This window comes from Anopheles aquasalis, chromosome 3 (genome assembly GCF_943734665.1).
Source record: "Anopheles aquasalis chromosome 3, idAnoAquaMG_Q_19, whole genome shotgun sequence".
Lineage (NCBI taxonomy): Eukaryota > Metazoa > Arthropoda > Insecta > Diptera > Culicidae > Anopheles > Anopheles aquasalis.
In genome coordinates this window covers 10,364,968-10,392,817 of record NC_064878.1, presented here as the reverse complement: position 1 = coordinate 10,392,817, position 27,850 = coordinate 10,364,968, and the positions used below count along the sequence as shown (strand labels likewise).

The following is a 27,850-nucleotide window of genomic DNA, read 5'->3' as shown; positions in this document are numbered from 1 at the left end:
GAACCGTTTTGCACAACTACGCCTTCCCCTTTCCGGTTCAGTACCAAGCCGGGATGTGGTTTATTTCTTCATCACCATTGTAAGACGATTGTCTCGTACTTGCTACAATGTATTGGCGGAGGTACGGTACTGCTGCTGCTACTACTGTTGCTGGTTAGTTGTGTGATGTATTGCAGAACGCCATATGGTGTAATGGCGTTATAGTATTGAAAAACAGATGCTTCTGTCTGTGGTGGATTGCTAGGCGACCATGAATCTTATCGGAGGAAATTCAATTATAAAGCAAATACCACACCACGGACGTACACAAGGCGCTAGACCCGCATGCTGTTTTTGGTTTTATAATCCCGAGGCTGCGATTTGTGCCTTCGCGCTTCCAGCTAAGCCAGCCAGCCAACCAGCCAGTCACCGTGATTGGCCAGCTTTATTGTTGTTGTTGCGGACGTCAGAACCCGGACCCGGTAAGGATTCTCTCGTGAAATGCACGTGGGCTGGGCACGCTGATGATCTATTTTAAGGCTTCAAGCATGAGAATTACCAAGCAGCAGTAGAAGCAACTGCGCTCGTTCTACTATCACGGTACAGACTCAACGGCTCAAGGGTTCTCTTGCTCGTCCAGCGCGTACACGTTGTGCTGCTGCTGATTTACGTAAATGCTTGATCTAACCTCGCTCGGACATAAACTTCCTCCACAAAGCCCTTGCCGGAAGCCACTAGCCCATCGCACTAGGGGGGGTGCCTAACGGTGCATGCATTCAATTTAGTTGCAATTGAATTCCTACAAATCCAATGCAATGGCCCGGGCCCTGGGAGGCTCTATTTTGCGCCCCTGAATTATCGCCCCTCACGGTCCGGGGAGGGTGGGAGCGCGCGGGGATGGTAAATTGATGCGGATGCTTCCTTGGGTGCCCACCGTCCCCCACTCCCCGGGGCGAGCTGTATCGTGGCGGGCCGGGCCGAAAGGACGCACGCGGACGGATCCTTTTCATCAGCGACCGGGCACGCCCAGCTGCAGAAGCCTACAGCATAAATCAACCATAACAAGCATAATCTGGGTGTTCCGGAACTTCACATCGGGCCAGGACGGGCGAATGGTGGCAGATCTCGGTTCCTGGTGGTGCTGGCGATTCACGAGCGTTTTGCAAACATCGCACAAGGATGCCGAGAGACTTTCCGGGTTTGTGGGCCTCTTCCGGTTTTGGGTGCGCCATCGTGCCCAAGATACGGTCAGTGAACCGGCCCGAAAATGGAACGTTTTCTTTCGTTGAATGGTTCTTGACCTTTGGTCGAGTGGTGATGGCCGGAAAACGGGAGCGCGTTACGTGGAGGAGCAGGAAGAGGATTCCAATTTGTTATCCCCCCGGGAAGATGATGAGATCGTGTCGGCATCGGTCACTGGATGAGTATCGCTAGATCGCCCGAAATCCTGGAAGACATCCCTAGTTCCACCTTTTGCTCCCTCTGGTAACAGTGATTGCACTTGATGCGAGAAGATTTGCGTCAAGAAATGAAGATGATGGGGGAGAAAAAATCGCTAGAGATTGATGCCGCTAGTACGCTTTTTTTGAGACGTGAGATGATGAACTCGTTCCAGGAGCAGTTTAAAAAACTTATTTGCAATTGCGCGCCGTTTGCTTATCTATATCGCGCTCATTCTCTCTCTGTTCGAGATCTCCAGGATCCTAGAAACAGAGATCAGACATCTTTTGAACTTTTGCAATGTGAACTTTGTTTCATTTCTTTGCATTAAAGCTTCTGTTGATGTGCTGCAAAAGCTTGATGAAATCTTGGATGCTCGCAGATGTTCTCGTAGACGCTCGTGATACTAGAGGAGTCTTTTTAATAAGCATGTGCTCATGCTCTATTCTGCCACCGAATACCTTCACTACTTCAGTCTTTTCTCTTTCCTCATCGGCTGCTGCTGCTGATTCGTTTTGCGTGACTCTGTGGCTCGCTCCGAAAGAGAGAACGAAAACATTACACGAAACACCATCATGGCTACCATGGCTTCTCGGATGCGGGCTGCATTTCCGGATCGAAAGATACATAAACATGTTCCGAGGCCCACTCTGCCACTGCAAAAAGGGAGAAGAGAGCTACCGGGGGGGGGGGGGGGGGGGGGGGGGGGGCACACAATAAATACAGTTCCACATCTTGAAAACAATAACGTCATGTTCGGGGTTGAGCGCCTCGTGTTCTCGAACTCGAAACCTCTCGAATGCCCGGATGCACTATTGCCGCTTTCGCCGGGAACTCGGTACTCGCCGGTCCGGTAAGGGGGAGGAGGGGGAGGATTTTTGGTCGATTGTTGTTTCCTGTTCGCTGTCAGGAAATTTCTCGGAAACCGTACCGGAAACCCGGACGCGCTGGTTGCTGGTGGTGTCTGGCGGGGTGGTTAAGTTCCTGGTTTGAACCCGTTGGTGTTGTCACGTTGCCGAGTTTCATCATCTTTTGTGCTAATTGGATGTGTTTTGTTGAATGTAGATTTCAACAAGCGGATGCTGTTTTCATGCTCACCATGGTGCGACGGGGCAGCCGCTTGTTTTCGAGGTTAAGGTTACAAAACATCAGCAATTTAGGTGATTAAATAATATTCCATCAACCAGCCATTTCGGGGTACGCCCGAAATGCACCGGTAAACCGCAATCGCACCGTAACCGCATCCTTCTCCGAAAGGCCTACCAGCATTTCGCCATTCGCACAGTTGTTAGCTGACGGACCCTTTGCTAAAGAAACAAAGAGAAGCAAAAATCAACAGCACCAGTTTGAGAAAGGGAAATGTGTTTCATTTACTGTTAATTTGATCTCGTGGCTCGGGGGGAGGAGGGCGGGTGTTCATGATTTCCACCGAGCCACCGAAGCGGACAAGTGCCGTTCGGTATTTTTTTTCTTCTGTTGGGCTGGGGAGCAAAAGTTTTTCCTTCCCAGGAGCAGCAGCAGCAGCACGAAAAGAAGTGAAAACGAGGCGCAGATGGTCGCGGCTACACTCGTGGCGCGTGTGGCGACGAATCGAACACATTTACGCATAAATTATATCACTCACATAAAAATATGTTTACTTTATGTTAATGAAGAGAGAAAGAACAAGGCACGCGCAAAAGCGGGGCGCCACAATTTTCGCTTTTTCGCCTCATCGCCCACAAAATTGGTGGGGTGGTAGGGTACTTTTAGCGATCTTAGGCAATTTTTGGGAGCGGAGTTGAGACTGTACGTTTGCCTTTTACCACTCCTCAAGGGGGTTCTCTTGCGCTCCCCCCTTTTTTGCCATTTGGTACGGTTGGGTAAATACATTTTCCCACTGCCAAGTGGCCTTTCCTGAGGCTTCGGCTCGTGCTGATGTTCCCACTGGTAAAGGGAAAGGAAAGCATAACCAGTGCGTCAATTGCTGTTGTGTTGTTTACAATACGTGAGTGGAGAGGTCGCCGCTTCCACCTTTGAACGATTGTTATCAGACATGTGAAGGACTCAATCATTTCCATCAGCTAGCGGTGTGATGAAGCAAACCGATAAAGAATGGAAGGAAAGAGAATCCTGTTCCGGGTCGCTACTCGTTCCTGATGTTCTCAAGTTATGAGTTTCTCTTCACTTGCTAGTAGATGTCGTTGATGAAGGTGGAAAACAATGTCACACGCAAGCTGTCCTGGAGATTGAAAGCCATTTTTTGCCCAATACAGTACCAGCAGGTTTAATGCATCCTTCGTATTCATTCCATTCCATCGAACGATAGATCAGCAAGGCCAACGGTCTCTTGGTGGCCAGCTGCCAACGCACGCGAGATTCATTTCCTATTTGCATCACGGTACGCGTGAACGGATCACGGTTAATGTAAAAATAACACCATCTGCCACACACAGGCACACCCCATCGTCATCGCAATCGATCGTGAGATCGGGCACCGCCATGCCGTCAAGGGATCCAGGATCCAACTGCAACAATGATGCCGCAGGGACTGTCAGCGCTTTTTTTTGCCGCCACGGATCGTATCGAAGGTTCGCCACACGTTGGCCACTGGAAACCACCGCCATGTGCGCCCATATTCTCTCGGTGTTGCCTGTTCCCCGAGGGGCCCCGAGGGTACAACAATGTTTTCTCGCGCGGGTGCGCGCTCGCGCTTGCTTGGGACATGGGTCTGGGTCCTTGTGTGAAAGCTGTCCCCGGGGGGATGCGGCCAGTGGTGTACCATCTGCTGCTGTGGGTCCGTAACCGGGTGTTACTATTGAGTTGAGAACCTAGTGGACTGGAGAGACTTTGCATTTGCGTTGACCTTTTGCTAGGCAGCAAGCGAACAAGTGAGAAAAGGCTTGTCACTAAACGCTGTCTCTTTGACCTTTCGCGAGGCGCGAGGCTCTACTATCGCCTGTTATCGGCATTTCAATGATAAAAGCAGAAGGAGATCGTTAGCAAATCGTGCAGGAAAATGTAGCCTTTAACGAATCATTGGTTATCTGATGGATATCCATTGGAGCATCAAGTTGATTTGCTGTTGATGCATGTGCTAAACTAAACATATAACAATCTTACAACCATTCTCGAGTGGATTCCAAGGATCCCAAAGTGTTTAACGGTTGGATAGAGCGCCTACCAAAGCTTGCAGCTATGACTCACCACAATCCGTGCAATTTACGTCCCAGCAACAGCCGTTGTAATGAACAAAACGCATAATTGTGCTACTGATTCTTTCGCAGCGACAGCGCTTTGATTTGTCTGACGTCAGTGGTGGTAGTTCCGTCGCTTGGTTGTTGTCTTGCCACTGGTGTTTGTGAAACGGCGTTGATTATCAGCCGATAATCGCTAATTCATTCAGCAGAGCTCGTGCTGGTCTCGCAGCAATGTCCGTATAATCACCATTTCAATCAACGACGGCAACTTTGTTCGCTCGCTGATGATAAGCAGGCGAGGTGGCTGTCCCCGTCGCCTGCCGCGATCTATTATTAGTTGATTGATGGCCGTGGAGTGTGGTGAACGTAATCAAAGCACTATCGTCTCATTCTCCCTGTAGGACTTTTAAAATACGACGACAAAGGATGTTGCGGTTATTGGCCGTAGTGGCCGTCACGTTGCTGCTGTCATTTGCTTCTCTATCTTCGGTGGCTGGATACGGTAAGGTGCTCGCCATCATCGTAGATGGAGCGAGGAACTCTCCTGTGTAACGTGGATCAGTCGTTTAACTTGCAGTAACTTATTCCAATCGATCTCAAGTGGTGCCCAAATTCGAGTTGACGGTATCGGAAGGCAAACCATTGAAACTGCGCGTTTCTAACTACGAAAATCTGCAAACTTATATCCCGCGTTGGTATCACGATGGGAGGCTGATCACTGCGGATTATAAGCGCTGTATCGCGAACTATGGCGAGCTACGGTGTCCATCGGTGAGGCGTGAGGATCAGGGAGTGTACGAGTTGTGGGGCGCGAGTCGAACCAACGTCGGGCTCCGTCAGCTGCTGTTCCACGCTACGGTCGTGGTGGAAACGGAGGAGATAGTGCAGATGGCCGCTATCGAGGAGCTGCCTTTTGAGGAGCGTGAGGATTGTTTCTGCTCCGGTGTGACCGGTCGATGCCGAACCGCAAACTATCTCTACCGTGCTCGGGTAATTATTCTGCCTGGTGAATGAGTTATAAGATACTGATAAGGCTTTCGTGGGACCGTTCTGCACTTTCCAGTTAGCGTACGACATGTCGAAGGTGGAACTGGTCTACCACAACCTTCCGGATGGTACGGATGCATCGAAAAAGGTCGTCGATCCGTTCCTCTCCATACCGGTGGACTTCATCGAGAGCAACCTGCTGACATCGTACGGCGGTTACTTTCAGTTCCCGGTATCAAACGAATGCTTGTCCGATCGCACCAAACCGTGCATGGTGCTGATCGGTAAGGGTGACCTGACGGTGGGTTACTTCTTGCCGGAGGAGGTCAACACCACGTCGATCTACGTCCCGATAAAGGAAACCAGCTGGAAGGTGCTGCGCTCGCACCGATTGCCGTATGGATCGCCAGTCGATCGGTTCCGCTTCTTGTACCTCCTGAGTAAGGTGCGTGGAATTTATTTGGCGGGCCGCACTACACACCGTGGCGCACAGCTAGTGGTTGACGTTGCGTCAACGCAGGACACTGGTTTGGGGTGGGTTGGTACGGTGGAAGAGTGCGACTGTCACGAGGGTTACCGTGGATTATCGTGTGAGTCATGCGACGATGGTTACTACCGGTCGTACAATACGATCAGTAAGTATGGCGTCTGTTTGCGCATTGAAGAACTGTGGAACATGCACAAACGACAGCAGAGAGTGCTGTAGGGCGTCATTAGATTTGTTTGTTGTTAGAATTTGTTGGTGTAGCGGTAGCTTAAGAGTAAGAATTGCGTTAATAAATGTTCCGGTGTAGCAAGAAGTAGAATAAATGCGGTTAGTGGTGCATTGTACGTCTTCCACTAAGAGCAGATCATCGGAATCCCTTTTTTGATGTTTCACAGCATGCTTCTTGCACAACATAAACCTCATCTGACAAAAATTAAGTAACAGATAATTATCATTGATTTCATGCAAGAAAAAGCTGTAATATTTATACAAAAATAGAGTATTCCCATACCAAGTTCCTGGATGCATTAGTATCACATCAACTTTTACAATTACACGCCATAAGGTTTTTATAATTATTTTTACACAAGTTATTCGAATCCAATTGGGCATGGTATGCACCAAAGTGATCCCACAGTTTTTTTTATTCGCAATCACTTCCCAACATCATCTACATTGTATTCCTCGAATACATGTAACCACCCTTATCACCATTCATTAGCGTATTCCAGCGCAAATCAAGCAGCACTCGGTGCTGATGGTGTTGAAACAATCTTGCTCCAAGGTGCCAGCGAGTGACAAGCTATTTTTTGCATTGATTCATCATTCAGAGCTCATTCTTCCAGCCGCTTGAGCATGATGATGATGACGTGGTGGTGTTAGGATTTGCTCAACCTCTACCTCATCCATCGGCGCCCTCGCTCATTTCCGTACACTGTTCATGGGTGATCATGCGTGCCTGGAAAAAGGACCGAGAAACCGCACTCAAACACTCACGCAGCTACACCGCGGTGCTCTATTACTCGTGTAATTTACGTGTACCATTCCATGGAAGATCAACACCATGTCGACACCAAACCGACCGAGAGATTGTTCGCTTTACTGCTCTTACGCCGGCGAATGTTCGCGTGTCCCGGGTACATCGCATCGTTACGTGGTAAACCCCTGGCCAGATGCTTCGGTTGCGAGTACCGATCGCCGGTGAATCGCTAATAATGGGCCATACTCTCCGCCCTTTTCATCATCATTATCATCCTTCCTCCGGTCGGAGCCGTTTGCAGTGGTGCAGTTGATGGAGGGTAATGTTTACTCAGCTCTTCAACACCACCACCAGCAGCACCATTACAGCTAGTACGATGTGCATCTTGCATTCTGCGCTGGCGCTACCGACAGGACTGCGTGATAATGTGAAGTGGGTTGGTCTGGAAGAAATGGTGGATGTTCCGGATGATGCCGTAAGCTTTCAAGACGGTCACAGTCTTACCAGTATGCTCCATTAATAGATAGATCGTGAGTGAAGTGTGGGCATGTTTGTGTAAGGGGGATGTGTAACCAAAAACCCTGGAAGGTATTTTGAATGATGCATGATGGATGTGATGATGGTGGCGCATTTAGCGAGAGGAACACGCAATGGATAAACGATTACCAGGAAGGTGTCAAACGGGAGCGCAAAGGTTTCACCGACACTAGATGAGATTTGCACCTGCAGATAGAATACAAAATGCGCAAATTATGCTGAGATGGGCACTGGTACACTTCGGATAGACGGTGTTCTTTGCTATTTAAATGCTATTCCATCGCATGTAACGTCAAAAAGAGCTAGAAGCCTTTTATTTAGGTAATTGAATACAGTTGCGCCCATTTGCGTGTACGTTTTAATTTATGTTTAAGTCGTCAATCTTCGTATCAAATGAAATCAGACCATTGGCTGTATGTTTATTCAATTGCAGGAGCAGCACCATGGCATAGGAAAGGGAGTTTGTATTTGCCTTTGAAATACTGCTCAATTTGTCGATTTATAACGAGCTGCTACTGCTGCTGCTGCTGCTTCTGTTGATGGCTAATCAGCAATCAATCCTGCTTTACTACTTCCTGTTGTGCTCGGTTTAGATTGGACCAGTGGCACCGTTGCTACAGCAATAAGGAAGGAAGCCACAAAGCAAACTCCTACCAACCCTAGAACGCTATCTGGTCGGTGGTAATCACTAGGAGAAGCAAACAGCAGGGCACTGCACGAATGCCCTGGAACCACTAACCAGATTAAGATTTTAATTCACGTTTTCCCCTACCTAGAGGCAGGTGTGTATCCAGCATGGAAAGCAAACATGCTCCTCTTATCGAACTCCGGTAGATCTATTACTAATGAAGTGATTTGCTGCCGCCACCACCGCCGTACGGCCGTTGAAAGTTTTCCCGATTTCGGCATCGGTTGGTACGGGGCAGGATTGGCCGGACAGGATTTGGAATGTAGATTTACAATGGCTGCCACTCGAATTTCCTGCCACGGCTCGGTTCGGCTCGGTTGTTCATTGAAGAAAAAAAAAAACGGCCAAGGAACAGAGCGGCCGATTGGAGGGCGGTGGGAGTGGATTGTCAGCAGGCAGCAAGAAGTGTATTAATGGTCCGGAGCGGCCCGGTTTAGTGGCCGAGGCCAGTATGGTACGACGTGTAGTATACAGTTCGCGGTGCGGCGCGGCCCCGCGAAAGTCTCGGGTTGACCGGTTTCGTCTCCTTCTCCATCCCGCCCTCCCCCATAAAGCTCCCAGTGGGAGTATGTGCGCCGTTGCATATTCATGTAGATGGCTCATAAATAAACATTTGCTCAATGTTTCTGGTGGTGTGCGCGAGCGTGTGTACTGGTCGGTTACATAATTTCCGATATTTTCATGTTTTCCTTCCATTCACTGCTTCGCTGGCTTGACTCGCGAAACTTGTGCCCCCGCGCGCGTCCCAAATGGTTTGCTGTTGGGTGCCGGAGCTTTAAGCCGTTCGTGCGACCGCCAACCAGCGAGCGATGCGATGATGGTGGCGATTCCTCTCGCCAGCAGTATCCACTGCCTTGCCCTGCCAATGTCTCGTTTAATTGGGATTTACCGGTCCGGGCCGGTGCACTGTCCTGCAGCCGATCCCGGCCGTGCCTCGAGTCGAGTGGAGTAAATTTCATTTCCGGGAAGGTGGAACCGATTTCCGCATTTTCGCGTGGTCTGCCATGCTTCACTTCTCGTGGGAAATTAAAGATGGTTTACGGGTAAGGTAAGGCCAGTCCCACGTGGCCAGTGGTCTTTCGTTGGCGGTTCGTTCCTTGGGAAGCCGTTCCAGCCGGGTCTCGGGCGCTAGTTTTTCGGTGGAACGGTTTGGTGGAATGAAGGATCGATGTGTTTGTCTAATAACTGTCCGGACCGTGGACATATGCGAGACAGGAATTTTGTGATTATTGCTTTCCACTTTCCATCGGCGGACTTCCAGGGGCCGATGCTCCAGGCTGTGTAATGGCATGTTTGGTGGTTTGTTCCTTTTGTTGTGTGATGAGTTTTGGGCGAATCTAAGGTTTTAGGATATTAAGATCATCAATCGTTGCTTCCGTTGCTATTTATATTGTTTTTTTTTTATTTAGAGACTCTCAAAATAAGGCGCAGAAATCCAGTAAACATTGAAAGAAATTTCATATCAATCGGTTATCCAATTCAATCAAATATTACTCTTTATTCTCAAGAAGATAATCTCTCATTCCAAGCTACCTTTTCAAGGGAAAAGCTCGTACTAATTGCTGGCAATCATTCAAAGAAGCTGCACTTTCTCTTTTTCTGTTTCGTTGACTAAAAACAAGTCCTACGAATGGCATGAAAAGGGAAGTTACAAAAACATTGGCTCCCTGAACATGTGTTATACTGGCGTATAACAGTTTCTCTCACAGGATACTGAGAAAAATGAGCAGAGAGTATTATTGAACGAAAGAGAGTTTTCCTAACCCGTGGATTTGAGAGCTCTGGCACTCTGAGTATGCAGTAGTAGTCACTCCAATCGGTTACACTTCTTGAGGTTAGTGTGGTCAGGTGTTTATTGTTGCATTAAATTATATTTCAAGAGGAACTGGTGTACTGGTTAAATGTGTAACACGTGCTTAGTATTCAATGAAGCATATTTCCAGTTGGTAATTAGTGAAACCATGGATCGATCCCTCGATTTAATGCATTTAATGTTGTTTACTATCGATGTCACATGCACCACAGAGAGTTTGAGTGGAATTATAGGGTGTAAACAACAACTAGGAGAAACGGGAGAGATTTGGAGCATTTTCTCCATCGACTAGTGAAAACACCGGTGCAGCAGTGGCACCAGTGGCGGATGCACGAGCTTTCTCAGAACTTTTCGCCATCTCCTCGCACCGTTGCTCTCTCGTTCGGTGTTTACCGTGCCGTGGTGAGTTTAGCAGTAGCTCTTGTTCCAATTTCACCACTCGCCCGCGGAGCGGAACACTTAAACCGGACGAGAGTATCCCGATAGAGCTATACCTGGACCTGGACAACATCGCGGCCCATCGCGAGAGCGCAAGAGAGAGATTGAGAGCGACCAAGGAGTGAGTTGAGCTTGCTTTGCTCGGGAAAATTCTGGTCCTACACCGCATTTTCCCGCACAATACTGGCCGTCGTCGTCGTTCTCGTCGTCGTCGTTGACGTCTTCGTCGTCGTCGTCATCGGTGGGTGACAAAAAAAGGGGTCGACAGCCGAACGGGCCCCTCGGCCGATGTCAGTTAGATGGTCGTGTTCGTTCGTGGCGTACGCGTGTTCCGCGTGTTGTCCCCGCGTGTGCTTCTGATCCAGGTGCTACCAACCATCCTGCGACGTTCTCCGTGTATCTCCGTGGTATATCCTCGCCTCGTGTGTCACCAATCGCCGTCATGTGAGTTTCGCAACAAACCTTCTATCAGTACTAAGGTCTTTTGAGAAATACGTTCCTGTCTGCTCTACGCAAGTGATGTTGCGGTCAACGGAGCGTAAAATGAAGTGCCCAACCCCGCAAAAGCCACCTCACGGGCCACCCTGCCCATCGGATGTCAACGAGGACGAGTTGGAGGTGACGTGGGTGCCGTGCTTGAGTATTCTGGCCGAAAAAAAAGTGCGCCGCAAAAGTTAAACAAAATTAACAAACTAGGCCAGTGGTGGTGGTGGTGCTGGTGGTGGGCAGGTGATTCCGGTGTGGCTTTCTTCCTTGGCAAGTGGCAAGTACCGAGAGTCCGGCTACGGTCTTCCCTTAGCGTCAGGGGTGAAAATGGGCAGGGTCGTGTGCCGGTGGGCTGGCGAAGGCAAAGTTTCCATCCCTTCTCGTGCCCTTTTCTGTGTGTGTTTTTTGGTTGTTTGTAAGTGTGCGTAAGATTTGACGGTGTGTTAGTTAGTTTGCTTCAGCAGTTCCAGTGCTTTCTGTTTTGGGTGCGATAAAGGGGAGAAGGGGCAGAATGATGATTTTGGTATCTTGGCAACGACCGTCGACAGTGTCCGCACCTGGAACCAGTGATGAGAGATTGGAGAGCTTAAGGTGGAGAGCTGCAATCACATCAAAGTAGCCATCTCGTGGTCGTCGTTCAGACAACCTGTCGCCGACAGGTCGGTCGGTCGGTCGGTCGGTCGAACGGTGTGGTGATTCCGATCGATGCCGAAGGAACGTGCTGTTGTTGATGTTTACCAATCTGCGATTTGACCTACAGTACGGCCGCTCCTGTGGACGAATAGAATAGAGTCAAGGCCTTGCTTGGAGTTCGCGTCCCGCTGTGTTTGACGCAATCGTTGGTTGGAATTCCTCTCGTTCTACTCCCAGAATCAACTTTGAACACACCGTGAGCCATCGTCGGAAACGAAGCATTTCCTTCGCGATCTTTGCACGTGCTCGCGCGCGTGTGTACGTGTGTATGTGTGTATGACCTTTAATGGTGATCCAGAGAAGAGCGCACGGCGAACGAAAAAGAAGCCGTTAAGTGTATCCTTCCGGTCGTTGTTTCAGTGTATGCATGCTAATGGGTTGATTTGGGACAAACGGATGTGTGCCCCGTGGTGGTGTTCCGGTTTCAGCCGGTGCTTCCGGCCATAACAAAAAAAACGGGAAGAAAAAAAGAACGACGTCACGAGTCCTTCCGGAGAGGAAAATAGAAAGCACATTTGTGTCCACAACCGAATTAGGGTGGACACGCTTGACGGAGCACCCAAGGTAGCATCTCTCTCTCTCTCTCTCTTTCTGTGTTTATATTTCGGGATTCGTGACAAGGAACTACTGGCCATAAAGCTGACATTGGCAGGACACAGAGCGGCTGGCAGAGCGGAAGTGTTTGCTAATCCTCCCTGATCGTGTTGTTGCGTGCATCGAGCGATCCTGTCAGTATGTGTTCGTATCTTTGCTCTTGTGAACACAGAAAAACAAACGGGGACCACGTGGACTATAGTAGGCACTGGACGAACCCAAGGGACCGAAGAACGGTTGAGTAATAATAATGCGAGCGAGTTCACACGTGTGACTATCCCCTTTTTTTTCTTCTTTTCGCTTCACCAAAGGATACGAGCAGTGGCATCGCTTTTTATGTCGGAAACGGACGCCACCTTCTGGAATCCGGCTTTTGGGGGGGCGGGCGGGATGTACCGTAACCTTCGCTCTCACTTCTGCCGACCTGTAGCTGGAGTGAAGCTGTAAAAGAAGATTAGAAGAGGTGGCGACCATCGGCACGGTGCTCGGGCTGATCCGTAGCAAAAAGCCTCGAACTAAACCCGAGCGAGACCAACAGAAGCCAACGGTCCCATCGGGGAGTAGTAGCAGCAGTAGCAGCAGCGAACTCCCCCTCGTAAAAAAAGCGAACCCGATACCAAGGAGGGAGAAAAAGGACAAGGAAGAAAGTGTTGGAATCTCTCTTTCTCGTAGAAGGGGAAAAAAAGGAAATTTCTGCACCTTTTTTCGTCCCGGTCCATGCCCGGTGGGTTCTTGTTCAGTCCCCTCAGGCATCTCTGGGACTGGCACCGGGGCCCTGAGCCACCAGCTGGCGTTAAGGCGAACCTCGGTTTTTCTCCTTTGCCAATCCTTGTGACGGTATTAAGCTTACGAGGAGTCCCATTGTCTGGACGTCCAAGGGACGTGTATGTGCGCCGCTTTCCAAAGACACTTCCGAAAGTTGATCCCATTTTCATCACCTCTTTCTATCGAGCGGCCTTTCCTCACCCTCCCTCCCTCGGTGGGAAACCGGAACACCATCGATATGGATGTCCTGGATGTCTTGCAAGTCTCCAAAGCCCACGGAGAGGTCGGAATTCATTCAAAGAATTGCGTAGAGCGTGGAGTTGATTTTGTCCCCCCCCGGCCTACATTTACAAGTTCATGTCCGGCCGGGTCACATCAATCATATCCGTGGTGTCGCCGAGAAGTCTGCCCAGAAGCGGCTCGTCGGAACGTGCCTGGAAAGTTTTGTGGAGAAGTATCATCGTCAGTAGCACGGAAGGTGACGAGCTGATCTCTCGAGTAATCTCTCTCTCTCTCTCTCTCGCTGGTCGCTAGTCGCTGGTTCGCGTCACCGAATGAAGCGAAAATTAATTCCTCCCCCCTGCGCCTCAAGTTCTCCAATTTTCCGGACCACACGACCGCTCTCCACTGGTGGCAACAGCTACTGGAGGACCTACAGGAGCGTCGAGTATCGAGGCGCCGGTTGATGTGCCGATTGGTGGTGCTTGATGGTTTTTGATGATGAAAGCCACCTCAGCCACACATACAGCCTTAAGTGGTTTCGGGATGTTGTTTCGACGATCCTTGCGATGAGCTCTCGGGAGGTGTAAAGCAGAATGTCCTGGATGATTGGCGAGAAGGAGCCGATGGATGACGATGTGTGTGCCCTGGTTCCATTCCATTACATCCCAAGCAGCGAGCACAAGAGCGGAGGGATGTTTGAATGATTAAAAGCAAACATCCAGGATGACCGGATGGCCTCGCTAGTGGTCGGCTATCACTAGAGGCACGTACCAGAAATTCCCGAACCTCCTCGCACAGAATTCGGGAGCTGAGGAAAAACAGGAAAAACCAAACATCATCCAACCGTGAAGCGTCCTGGTGACCCCACACGGCACGTGTTTCTTCCAGTGGGACCTGAAACCGGGAACCGCACCGCGACCGAGACCATGTTTTTCGTCCGGCTCCCGGGCCGACTGCTGAAAGATAAAATAATTAAAGGTAGCTCCAGGGGATGTCCGGAGCTCGATAAATCTCGTCCTCGTGGCGTCCTGCCGTAGTACTGCAGTCCGGGAGACCCTTTTTCCTTCGAGTTGGAGTTTGAGTTCCAGACCCAGATGGTTTTTGGGGACAAGAGAGGGGCAACATGCAACCAGTATGGGAGGCGGGGACGGTTGGTTGTACCCAAAACCACCCTATTCCCCTCGCCCGTCGATCAGGGGTCAACGTTACACGGCACGGTAAATGGTTTTGAATTATTTATGGCCGCTCGTGCGCTCGGTGTCCGACCCGGTCCGAGGATACAACCGACAACCGACGTCGCAGTCGCAGCTCGTGGTCCCGTGGCGTGTATTAATCATTGTTCCCACGGTAATCTATCAACGTGAACGGGGCAGTGGTGGCGGTGACCAGTCGACGGTGATGCGAGCTACTTTTCCTGCTTGTGGTCAACTGCGCCTAACGAGTCCGAACACTCTCACCCTCCCCCCCTCCCCCGGGGGGACAATTTTTCGGTGGTTTGTGCCTCACTCGGGGTTTTGGTTGCCAAAGAATCACATTTCGCGAGCGACCCCCGATAAATGAACTGGTGAACGGTGCGTTAAATTTGATTTCTGTACCACGCGAATGCTGACTTCTGTTTCGAATTCGTTCCAGAGAGAGAGCGCGATTGCGGTTACCATCGTTACGCCATTGCGAGGCCCTTGTGAAAAACATAAAATCGAAAGCAAATGTAGCACCAAATGGTCAGTGAAAAGTGTAAAGATGGACGTTGTGATGAAGTGTTCGGGGGTGCGCAGGATAACGGAGTGACCTCGGTGTGCAAACGGGTGCCCGTTTACGGTTCCATCACAAACATCAGAAAGTGAGCTACGTGTGTACGTGGAGTGTAGTGTTGTAGCGTAGTGGCCAGCGCCAACATTGATTGGCGCGCAAAACTCACCACCAGCCCCTCAAGTGCTGCAACAATAACAGCAAAGGTCTGGGCCAGAAGGCGCCACCGAACGGTGTTCCCTCCGTTCCAGCGTCAGCGAGCCGTCGTTTGCCGGAAATCGATTCCACCGGAGTCGAAGACCTGTTCGGTTTGCCGGAGGCCACAACAACAGCTCGCTCGTTCGCTCGCTCGCTTGAGGACGCGAATCGAATCGATTGGTAGCGGTAGGTATTGGGTTTGCAATGTTTCATGTGCAGGAGTTATCTATTTTTATTGCATTTCGTTTCGTGGAACCCGAGGGGGGGAAGTGGCGTATGGTAAATATTATCTGCACTCGATAGATTAAAGAAAAATATGGATTTCAATGGATTCGACGGAATGGTGCGATGGTGTGCCATTTTCCACTCGAGGAGCACTTGAAGCGAGATCCATAGAGAAAAATCTCACGTTTTAAACGGCGCCCTTCAGCGGCGTGTTCCTGATGGATCCTGACGTACGTGTTTATCGGTGACCGAAAGGTAACCCTCGTCAGCTTTCGAGCGACCATCCGGTCGCTTCTTCGAACTAAGACCCATTGACCCATTGACAAGGCTGATCGTTATAATGATTAAGTCAGCAGTTCCTTTCGCTCCACGGTGAGGTTGCCGGTCCGTGCGCCAACACCGAGCATACCACGAGCCGAAAAGAAGATCATCTCCATGGATGATGGACATGGAGCGGATGGAGCACATTATCGAGCTTATCGATCGAGAGACAGTTGCCTTTTTGGGCTTGGGAGAAAATGAATTGGATAGAGCGGTAGATCCGGCACACCTTACTGACTTTCTGATGGCCACCGAGTCACGAGTCAGGGGGGCGAGGAGGTTACGCCCAATCAATCACTACCCACCACCACAGCACAGGTTCATTTCCTTCCCCTTTTTTTTTCCTTGGCTCTTCTTTGAATCCTTGAAGGATCTTTTTGTGGCGTTATTCAAATTGAGCAGAAACGAATCCCACGAAAAAAATATCTCCGAACTCTCGGTGGTGGCACGTGCGTGAACGCCGTTACGGATATTGACCGCGCGTACTTGCGTGAAGGAGTTCCGCGTAGGAAGATTCGCGTTTTTCTCGCCGATGCTCCACATTGATTCCATCCCCGGCTGGTTAAGGATGCCCGTCTTCTCTGGCCGTCTTGAACTCGTCTACCAAAATCCCTCTTAAGACTCTCGTGCATCGAACTGGCAGACTGGCAGGGGGTTGAATATTCGTGGGCGTCCTCAAAGTGGCAAAAGAAATTGCCAAAATCCGAAACAGATTCCCCGCCCTGGGCCCCCGGCCGACTTGGACCCCTGGAATGAGCGACGATTTGTTTGTCAAACTCATCTCGAGAACATCTCTCTCTCTCTCGTGTATGTGTTTTTGGTGTCCGTTTTTGGGTAACGGGTCTTTGGAATGTGTGTTTGATGAAGGCAAAGGATAGCTTGTGTGTCAGCTGGTGGATTGAAGGGTCGATTAAACGAATACTGTGTCGGTGGCGTCCGTTCTCTGTCCGATCTGTCGATCCATGGGTAATGATTATGTTTTATTCGTTCACCCAACCATTGTGCTGACATTGGCGATCCCTTTCTTTGCGGATCGACCAACGGTCAAATCAATTTTGGCCCTTTGACCCTTTATGCGTGTTTAAACAATCATCACTTTATCGGGAATTGTTACGCGTGAATGTTTTGATCTACGCCTGTTCCCAGACTTCTTTGGAACGTATTAATCGTTAGGTGATTGGTGACTCCCTGTGCGAGCACCCCGTTATGTCCTCCAATGTATGAATAGCTGATAAGGTTAGATGCAGAGCAATGACACCCCTACGCAATCGACTAGCGCTCCCACTAAGTAATACAAACACACCCATTTAATGTACCCCGGACGAAATTTGGCAGTCGATGGATGCGACCGGAATACGAAATGAAGTCGGTCAATAGGCGAACGTTTAAGACACGTAGGAGGGGTGGCTAGCAAATTACCGTCTCATCGTACAGGAGGACACAGCTCATTGGAATATAGGAATCCTTCCGTCCGTGCATCTCAAGAGCTCAAGAAGCAGCCCTTTCGCCCTTTGCCCAAACTCCATCGAGTGTCTGTTTGGAACCCCCGGTACGGTACGCTTCCTAAAATCACTAGAAGGATGATCCGAAATCCGTCCCACTTTCGTGCTTGGGCGCCGGTTTCGGGGTGAGAGCTAATCCGGAAGCCTCGTTCCCATGGACCTGCGTAACAAATTGTTGCTCCTGCACTCCGGTATATTTCGCCGACGTATAGCAAGGGAGCTGCCTGCTGGCACAGCATGTGGGAATCGAATTCCTAGAAGCGTCTTTCGGCGTTCAGGTCGATCCTTGCACGTCCACTCACAAGCAACGCCAATGACTACAGGGGCGACGATGCTGGTAGCAATGTGTGTGCAATGGCTGGAATGGATATGGTTTTTGGCTTTGTTTCAAGCAGCTACCCTCAGTCCTCAGTCCTTATTAGTATTAGCCCGCACCGTCAGCTTCCTACAGACCCGCTGAAGAGCCTAGGAAATCAGCTATGGTCATGAGGGAACCCCCGGGGGGGCGGACAAATGAAGTGTCTCGTTAGTAGACGAAACACGAAGCGATTCGGCAAACTCTTTCGATTATGCCGCTGTCGGTGCTCGATGAATCGATAAGTATGCATTAGCTGCTCATTCCGGGCCTTTTTCCCTTTATTTACTTGGATGGAAGCGTTTCTGGATCGGCAAGCCAGGAGAAGCAAAAGACAGACGTCATCATTGTGGGAGGTTTTTGACACGCGTGGGATTGGTTTTCTGCGTTGCGAATCCAAATCGCTACAGCACCAAGCACATTAATTGGTTCCCGGCTTGGAAACGAGGTGCAATCAAGCTGTCCATCAGCAAGGCTCGGGCCGAGATCGGTTTTTGATCGGTTGCCTGAATGTGGTGCTTGTGCAACGCAGTACAATATCCCACCAACCAACCAAACCGAGTTGGTCGGTTTTGTACTTTTGCGTACTTTTTAGGTAGCTACTTTCCATTCGGTTTTCCAAGTTGCCGCCTTTTGTGACCGGATTTCCCTTCGCCACAAAGTGCCAGCCCGGTGCATTTCTTCATGTCTTGAGGGATAAAAGTTTATCTTTCGACTTTCAGTTCGCGGGAACAGCATCGGGAGCGCAGGAATTTGTTGGGTTGAGGCGTGCATCTTTTCCCCCCTGGGCTTTGCCTTGAACGTGAAACTGCCCTGGAGTTGTGCATAGTTGTGTGTCGATCGGTTTCGCTGCAGAAACTATTCCTTTCTCGCCGCTGCTGCTTTGCACAGCAAGTCATGCGGTTTCGGTTGATTCAGGCGTGTTTACACAGTACGGCTCGGTGTTGGTTGAAATGGTTGTTCCTGGTAATGTTACCACGGAGATTGCTGAATTGCTCGTCTACTAGTGATGGTTGGTTTGAAGGGAGGCTTATAACGAGGGCGCACTCAGTGCGGTTTGCTACTTTGTGGTGCCCTTTTTGGCAACACATTATCTCCCGGAGAATATTAATCCTTTCGCGAGAAGCGAAATTTCTGGTAGACAATGAAAGGCACGGTAATGATTCATCAGCATGTGGAAATGTTCATTGAATTGCCAAACTGAAACAAATCTCTGACGTACATCGCCCATCAGGCAGTACAATCGATGGCGTCCGTTCGGTTCGCGGTACCATAACAGGTTCCATTAGTGTTATTGTGAAAAGTCCCTAGTTCCTGGTATCACTCTGCCCAGCATACTCATCGCCATCGCGCCGTGTATCGAGCTTGAGCTTCATAAATATCGTCGGTTTTATATCCGGCAGCCGCTTCGTTGCATTTAGAGTAAAATTATCATCCAACAAGCAGCAGCAGCAGAAGCGGTAGCATCGAACATAAGCTCACCAACTGAAGGTCTGCCTGCCGCTTTGCGATTTTACTGCAACGATGCAAATGCAGATGAGGCCCGGTGTCCCGGGGACACCAGTCCGGACCACGCGAACCCGGAAACGGTGCTCGAATGCAGCGTTTTACTCGGCGCCCTGTTTGGTATTGCGTGCCCGTGGCCGTGGTGGCCACTGTCCGCACGCATCAGTGTGCGTTTGTGGTGGTCGCGGCACAACAGAGCGCACTGTGGATTTAATAATTTTACCATTCACCTGACCGGCGGAGGACTGTGGTGCGATAGATGACCTGCTGCTGTTGTTGCTGTTATTCGTCTTCCAACTTTGCCTTCATTTCCGGCATCATCATCGGCGCGCGTGCCTTCTGGGAGCAGAATGCCGTTGAATAGGTCAGTCCGGTGTCCAGTGAAGCGACGTGCACTAGACAATCGATGCCTGCAGGCCAGCCAGTTGTCGTGAATACAGGCGTCGTACACGTCGACGTACTCCACGTGAGGAGGAGTGAACACCGCTGCGAACTGTGTTTATGTTGTTCGTCCCAGGGTCATCCGTGGAGGATGGTGAACAAGTGGACCTCCTCCATGCCCAGCGAGTTCCAGTCCAGAGGAGTTGAAGGTTCGAGTTTCTCGGTTGAATGGGCCGAGTGCGATGGCTGATAACTTGCCGGTGTCGCCGGTGCCGTTTGTCTAAAGGTCAGCTCAGCCACAGTGACACGTACGAGAACGACGACGACAATGAGAACGGCGGCAAGGGCGAGTTTGAAGTTATTAATTTGAAGAAATGCAGTAGAGTTGTCGGGTTGTCGTAGTTGGAGCCAGGTTTTATGAGAAAAGTTTAGTTGACCTGGAATGCGTGCTCAGTCCAACCAGTACCTTCCAATGCCATCTAGGATGCTGGTCATTGCATCGGAACCATAATATTGGTTGACAGATCGATCCAGTTATTGTCGCGCGCGTGACACATTCTTGCGTTGCATTGGATTGAAGTCTATGGACCTTCGTATTCGCACAACTCTGTCAGTTCTTGCCGCTTCATCTTCTTTTTCCTCTTCTAATACTCTTGCTGGCCATGCAGCAGCCAATTTAGCGCCAGTGAACGAGAGGTGGGGGCTCTCTTTTCGGGTCAGCGCGCGTTCCCCCCAATTGATGGATTATATCGTTCGTTCGCTCCGGCAGAATGGATTCATGAAGCGATAAAGCGCAAACACGAACGCAGCGCAGCGCAGCGCACGGTGGTCGATGTGTGGCCGTGTTCCCGTGGCCAGAAAGAAACCTAAAAAAGTCTCCGTCTCTTCATTGGGAAAACCTTGAGCCCGTCACCCATCACGGGCTGACCTCGATTTTGGCGACTTTTTTGCCTCGCCTTCGCCATCTTTGTGCCATTCCGGTCAAAATCTGTCCGGAACCGAGCTTCAGACCAGAGAACAACTTCATCGGATTGGGGCTAGCAGGGAGGGATTAGATTGGTATGTGCGATTAATGGTGATGGTGTGTGCTCGGGACTGCCAGCTGCTCGTCCAGTCTCTGGCCGGTCAGTCGGTCGGTCGGTCGGTCGGTCAGGTCGGCTGTGCCGTGTACTCACAGCAACTCCGGACCCGATGGTGGCAATTTCCGGCTTCGGTTGAACTCCGCTCGGCTCGTTGGCCAATGTTGGGCTGCGCCGTGTCCGTTTCTTTTTTGCAACATATATTTCTTCGTCAATTTTATGTTACCCGGCAGGATTACGCTTCGCGGTGGTGGTGGAGGGGCAAGAACCGGTTACAAAAAGGGGTGCAAATCTATGCTAGGGCGACGACGAATAGGGTCGGTCGCCGGTAATAAAATAATATCGTCAACTTGACCGCGTCCTGGTCTAATTTATTGGGAGACATTTCCAATGGGAGAACATTTGCTGTAGCTTCGTTATGATAGGAGCATAATTTATGGTCGCAAGTGAATCGAATAGTTGTTTGCGGTTGATTGATGAAGGAACTAAATTATGGTTGGCTAGTGATTACATGCGGGCAGTTTGGCAACCCCCCGGGGAGGAAGGGGAGGTCGATTTAGCACGCAGCAAATTGGTCTACCAAGCATGGTGTGTACGCTTTTCGTTTGACTTTTTTCCTTACCAGTTATGTTGCCAGATGCTGGAATCGTGTGCCTTGATACGATAATGCGCAAACACTAACGGTATTAACACTTCCTAATACCTAACACCTTCTATCATTTTGTTTGTTCACCAAAAACCCAGAAATGTGCATGACAATGATCAATTTGTTTTTCATTTTCGCTCAGCAGAATGACATAATTTTTCCCTTTGGTTCCCTGCGAATGCTCACCGAACTGGAAACCGTTTCCGCTTGGTTTTCTGTCTTGGGCTTTTGGGTGTGGAAATCGGAATCCCAGGATCCCAGGATTGTGGTTAGCATCAAAACGCGGTGCCGCACGGAACGATGCTGGAGCAGCGCCAAACCATGAAGCAGCGGCCAGGAAACCAAAGGAACCACAAGCGTCGTCCTGGTTGGTGTCTGTTGCCCTTAAAACCCCTGGGCTAGTAGGCGAGATTGCACAGTTTGTTCGATTGTTTTGTTCTCGCTGAGAGCTGAATTGCAAACGGCGCTTAGTTCCGCAAATTAACGTACGCTCGAACGGACACCAAGATGCGCTTTCTGAGGGTAATTCGATAAGCGACGACATTATGCAGCCGGTGATGCATTACTTAAAAAAAAAAGCCGCTCATCTCATTATCAGGCAGCAGCTTCTTTTGCAAGCAAGAATGTCCAATGTTCACAAACTGGCTGGTGCTGTTGGTGAGGTAACCGAAGCGCATAATGAAGAATTTTGCGAAATAAATTCACTTCGATGAAGTTGATGCAGACAGGCAGACCTTAGGCAACGCCTTTGTCCGTCAATGTCTGCAACATTGTGCGCACTTTAACGCCCTCCCGAGGGTGTGTGGTAACGTGCTTGGCGACGGAGACGGAGTTATCTGCGAATAGGATGTTGTGTAACACGCACTGTGCGATTACGCAAGCAGAAGCTTTGTGCTCACTGACACCGAGCTGGAAAGGAAAAATATCAACTAACACGTGAACAGGATTAACGCAAACGAACGAACAAAATAGGCATAGAGACACGAAACACTGGGAGAGCAAAAAAAAGGGATGCATTTTGATTTGCCAATTAAAAAAGACACACCCGAGTGCCTTTCCGTCAACGGCGAAAGAGGCGAACGGTTCGCGCACTGTTCCCTGGGCATCATTAATGCTCCCTTTACTGTACAGTAATCTCTTCAGTTGAGTTCCACCAAGGAGTGGAATCCACTGTGACCGTGACATAAGCACTGTTGACACATTCATTTGGATTTCATGCAGGAACCAGGGTCTGCTGGTCGGTCTCATAACCTTCCCCGTGTTCTATCTCGTGGTTGTCTCGTGGTTAAGGTTCCGCCAAGTGAGTGGTACCTGTGACCACGTGCGTAACACTAAACCCCCTTCGTATCCCATTCCAACACAACACTAAATGAGCTAATGATGTTTTTGGGGGATGGAGGCTTGAATGGGCGCGTGACATGCATAAAATTATGCGCCTCCAGGAACACCACCGCGAAATAGCTTCCTCTTCTGTTTATTGTTCTTCCTGGTAGAACCCGAAAGCGATGTTTAGTATCGTAGTGATTGTGCTGTTGTAAGTGTCGCGCTTCTTCGCGACTAAAATGTGTATATTGGTCTCGGCCCCCCGCGCATTAAATCCTTATGTTCCCGGGACCCAAGCAATAAAGCACGTGCTCGCGGGTTGTTCTACGCGCCAGCGAACCGACAGTTGGGTCCTCTAGTTTGGGCCATGACTACTTGGCGGTTGGCCTGTCGTCGGAACATATTGGAATATCCACCGCCTCGGCAGCCAAGCTTAATACCCGGCCTGTCAGTCAGTCAACCACGAGACCCGCCTGTCTACCTTGAGCCTAAGTTGCAAGACGTTCTACGTTCCTTCCTTGCCTCAAAACAAACCCCCGGGCGCGTCTTGTTGCGTGGCGTTGCGGTTTAATTTAAACATTACTTTCAATTAATTTTATATTACAAGACATTTCAGCCACTTTGCGTGGCGACCGCGTGGCGTGGCGCAAGTTCCACTCGACGATGACGACGACGAAGACGACGCCGAGAGCGAGGGATTCGCAGTTTTACGCAGCGAGCCGCTGGCGCGACACGAAACACGCCTTGTTAGCGTTGAGCTGGCGAGGGAGTTGAATGGAGGGGGGGGGGGAAACAAGGAAAAATGGACAGGAAATGGGCCTACCGTGTTTGACGACGGTTTTGCTGTGGAATGAAAAATGGTTCCTTGCACGCACGAGGGGTACGCATCGCACCGCAGTACCTGGATCAACAAAACTCGAGAGAGATTGTCGGTGAGTGTCGTGGAAATTGGTCCACAACGGATCGGGCGGCCAGTGCGGAGAGCAACGAGCAGCCGGGGTTAAGCGAGATTCATATTCTCCGTGGGGCATCCGTGTGCAGCGCCACAGGAAACTCTCTACAGGCCGGCTGACTACCTTTCTGGGGTGGAGCAACTTTTCTAATCGGACTCTAAATCAAACGGTGGATTGATACCAGACTGCGGGGTGAAAGAAGTAGAGGGTGGGCCGGTCTATCGATCGGCCGCTTACACCAGCAACTGGTAAGCGAGCTTCGAAGCGCCAGACGGCCCATTGTAACGAACTCTGTGTAAGGGGAGGATTGGGGCAGCGGTGGTGCTAGTGGGAAATTGAAAATTTGATTAGCCAACTCGCCGGGAAAAAGGGGTGGGATTTAATTGGAAAATTATGAGTGCAAGTTCAGTAACTACGGACCAAGGGGGGGGTTTGAGTTTCGAGTGAGCCCTTTTTTGGAGGGTGGAAACTGCACTTGAGAACGAACGGGCGAGCGAGTGAGCGAGCGAGTTGGATTACGATAATCCTGTATCGTAGTATTTTTTTTTTTGGGTTGGGTTCCGATGAGTGAACATGCTGCTGGCACGTACCAATTAGGGCAAGTTTGTTGGAAACCAATAAAAAACTACTAGTGCTTAAGTACTTGTGGAGCGATACATTTGCTTTTCCTATGATGGTTCTCTTTTTTATGTGGCACTCTGCCCTTTCGATTTTGATAAATTAATTGCTACAAAACGGAGGGATTTCAACCATTACAAATGATGGATCATTTGTTTAAGAGTTAATTATCTGGAGTCATTGGAAAATACCATAAAAAGGGGCGCTCGTATTTTGTATCGTCGTATTTTGTTGATCCATTGAATTGATTTATTTAAACATGTGTTATTTATGAGATTTCCGTCGTTTTTCAAACCTTCATTCAATATTATAATGTATTATGGTTAAGGATCAATCGTTGTTTTGTGCCTTTTTTGAATAAATATGAATAGCTCATCTCTCAATGCTCGGAAAAATAGGAGAATATGAAATTTTCTGAACACTTATCATGAGTTATCAGAAGAAACAACCAGATTGACCTATTTATACCCGACGATCCAGCATAGAGCTACGTTTCGCAGGAATTGCAGGAAGGAATCGTAGAAAACTCATAAACAGGTGTCAATTGACGATCGTTGAAACAGCGAGACACAGGTAATTAGAGATTTACATCCATTTGAAGCTCCCTGTGAACAAAGCTACATCGTTCAAGTATTACTTCCTGTCCCCGCAGTAGGCCTGGGACATCATGCCTACTGGACGACCTGTCCAAAGTGCACTGTCAAGGGATCAAAATATATCGACAGCTGACAGCCTGGCGAACATGATAATAACGGTTCTTTGTGTTTACACCAATGGCCGATGCCAATCATGTCGATGGCGTGTGATTTAAAATGAAAAACTTGTACTTTCACTGCTGCTGCGGAGATTAGCACTGCAGGCGCACAGACGCCCAAGCACCGGGATGCCGGGATGTTGTTTAAAATAAATCCATCAAGGCAAACTGGTACTTGTTGAGAAACACTGAGGACCGGTGCTCCTCTTTAGCAACACCCCGCCGGCGTAGAAACCCTGTTTGAGGAAGGATTTTCCATGTCATTCCGAACGCTTTTCCGCACCACACAAAAAGGCAAACACTCTTCCCCCCCGGGGAGGGTTGCCCTTGGTGCCTTTCGCTCGTCAGATAAAAACTGCATCCGAAACCCCCGAAGGAACGATATCAGGTGTTTACATGTTATGGCCTGTATGAAGGTAATTAAACCAAGCTCTCCTCAGACGAAACACTCTAGCGAGAGTGTGGCAAGGGACTGATGGTGGTGCGCCCGGGAACGAGCTTTTGCATAGCCATTGTTTGCAGGCAGCTTAGAGTAAATACGGCCAGGAGTTATACTTTCATAGTTCACCTCTAGCCGTCGCTCCGAGCTCCTCCGAGGCGTTGTCATAATATTGACCCTCATCCTGGGGGGCGGCGATGGAGGTTGTTTTGCTGCCTAGTGCCGTCATAAAGTTCGGGAGGGAGGTTAAGCTTCGGTCGTCCGGTTGTGGGGTTTTTATCATTTTATTTTCCGACCTAACACCCGCTCCTGTTTTCCCACCCGTGAGTTTGTGGGCGTCGTCACTTCGGCAACTGTTGTTCCCCGAGGCAAACTATATCTATAACAAGCCTAGCATAAGCAAACCGGCAGCAAAAAAAAATCACCTAATGGGTGTGCACGAAAAGTGTCTATTTGAAGAGAGATTCTACCTGGAGTGTACCAGGAGTCTGGAGGTGCTCCTGGTCTTATCTGGTTTCACATTTTTGGATGGAGACGCCGGTAAATTAGGAGATTAGTTCTTCCTCTGCAGTAGACCGCTCTCCCACCGCGCCCTTTGCCGAGCAATTATTCGCTTTTTCTCTGTGGCAAATAGACTGACTGCTGGGCTCGAAAAAGCTGGCCTTTCTGGCCTCGTGAAGCTGTGGCCATACATTCCCAGGTCGACCATTAGATCCTCCAGTTCGCTTCTCACATCGTTCTGATCCGATTGGCTTCAATGTTGCCACTCACGAATGACTGGCCAGCGCCGCTTCGTGCTGTTGTTTATGATGGCGCTCTGAACGTGAATCCGAGAAAGGTCATCGGTAGCACCCCGGACCGGTGGTCAGTGTTGCGAACACTTTCGAGGTAGAAGCAGCGCCTTTCTTTAAAACAAACGATAACAACTGAGCACGGTTTGGGAGCAAGGTGGCCTAGCGAGGGTTCCTATCCGATTCGGCACCTTCATCAGACCGAGACCCGGAATTCTTTGGGGACGGACAGAGTGGACCGTGTGGTTGGCGCAACAATTTCCGTTTAGATTTTTGTATGGCAAAATGGGAAAATGATGGCCCTCCCCTCAAGTGGCCCCCGTTCTTCGAGGTTCCGGACCGGGACGCGTGCGGTTTGCTTTCTCGAACTGTTTGCGAATCGTATCTCTCGGGACGGTGGCAACGAGGCTGTGCGATGCGTGAGAGCTGCCCGGTCTAGGGGCCCCCTTTTACTGTGACAAGTGGGTCACAGGTCCTGCGTCGGTTTGGTCCCGGGTGGAGTTTGTTCCGTTTTTCGACTCGTTCCGAGAGAGCTACGCTGAGTGTCCGTGGCGAGTCGAGTAGTTTATGGCCGAGGCCGAATAAACGAACTAAACAGGAGCCGGCAGGAAGTGACCGGCAAACAACCATCGATAAGTGTCGTAAACATTCGGATTCGGCTAAGTGTGACCACCGCTTGGCCGGTGGCTGGCATGGGACAACCGACCGGCATAGCCACCATGTGTTCCTGAGCGCTAGACGGTTGTGTACGGTTGTGGCCGTCGATTGAGGCCATTCGCTATTGCTGGTTGGTGATGGGAGATTTAGTGCCTTCGAGATTGTCTGCCAAACACAGTTGGATGCTGGGAGTGGAGTGGGCGAGGTCCGGAGGTCCTGTGTTATTGTTGTGGCATGTTAGCGAACATCCTGTGCGAACCCATTTGCCATAACCAGTGATTGTGATTTGCAACCGTGCGCTCTGGGTGTCTGTGCTGTTGTGTTGCATTTTGTTGCGTTCATATTAGCGTTCTAGTACCGGGAAAGATGAATTTTGCACCTTTTATGTGATTTTTCGTTCAAATCAAATGCGTTTTTAACAACAGAATGGTGTAGAGTTGAATTCTGTTCCAATGTGGACTCTTTAAGCTTAAATTTTAAAAGCGCATCGCGCTGCTCGTTGAAGAAAACTTCGCTTTCACGGCTCAATGCAGCTGCAGACGGAAGCTCAAGTTGTTGCAAAACTTGTTCCTCGCTTTTATCCTTCCACAAACAAACTCGCCCACTATTCTGGAAACTTTCTTTTCGACGCTCCTGGAAACCGTAACTTTTATCCGTGGCTTTGCTGCGTCTAAAAATGGCAAACCGATTTCTAAGAAGAACAAACAAAAAAAAAAATGGGCGAAAAATGTGTTTTTTATGAATATTTCAACCAGAAATCACTTCCACAAAATGGTTCCCCTACTTTTGTGGCACACATTATGTGGCGCCCTAAAGGAGGATTCTCCATTCCGATGGTATAATTTCGCAACTTTGTCCCCTGACATGGACACATGGAGCACTTCTCCAGAGTATCACCGCGAAAGCAATCCATCTCCGGTGAAACAACGCCGAATGGGACAAAGCAAAGTGGAGTGGCGAGCAGCGAGATGGCTTTAAATGTGTTTCACAAGTGGTTAACCCCTCTTATCTGCGAAATAAAACTCACATGTTCTTCATGCCTCTCCACAGCTGACAGCAGCAGCAG

General features: G+C 49.7%; 1 protein-coding gene across 2 annotated transcripts; it reads left to right on the top strand.

Moving 5' to 3' along the window:
* The first annotated feature begins 4,945 nt into the window (after positions 1–4,945).
* LOC126574756 (basement membrane-specific heparan sulfate proteoglycan core protein-like) lies at positions 4,946–6,434 on the top strand. Of its 2 annotated transcripts, none has more exons than XM_050235108.1 (3): positions 4,946–5,100; positions 5,200–5,588; positions 5,662–6,434. In XM_050235108.1, exons 1-3 carry the CDS (start codon positions 5,025–5,027, stop codon positions 6,289–6,291), a joined length of 1,095 nt encoding a protein of 364 aa, XP_050091065.1. In that variant the 5' UTR covers positions 4,946–5,024; the 3' UTR covers positions 6,292–6,434. The 2 variants fall into 2 exon arrangements, with proteins under 2 accessions (XP_050091065.1, XP_050091064.1); XM_050235107.1 differs by having other exon boundaries at positions 5,176–5,588.
* Positions 6,435–27,850: the final 21,416 nt, after the last annotated feature.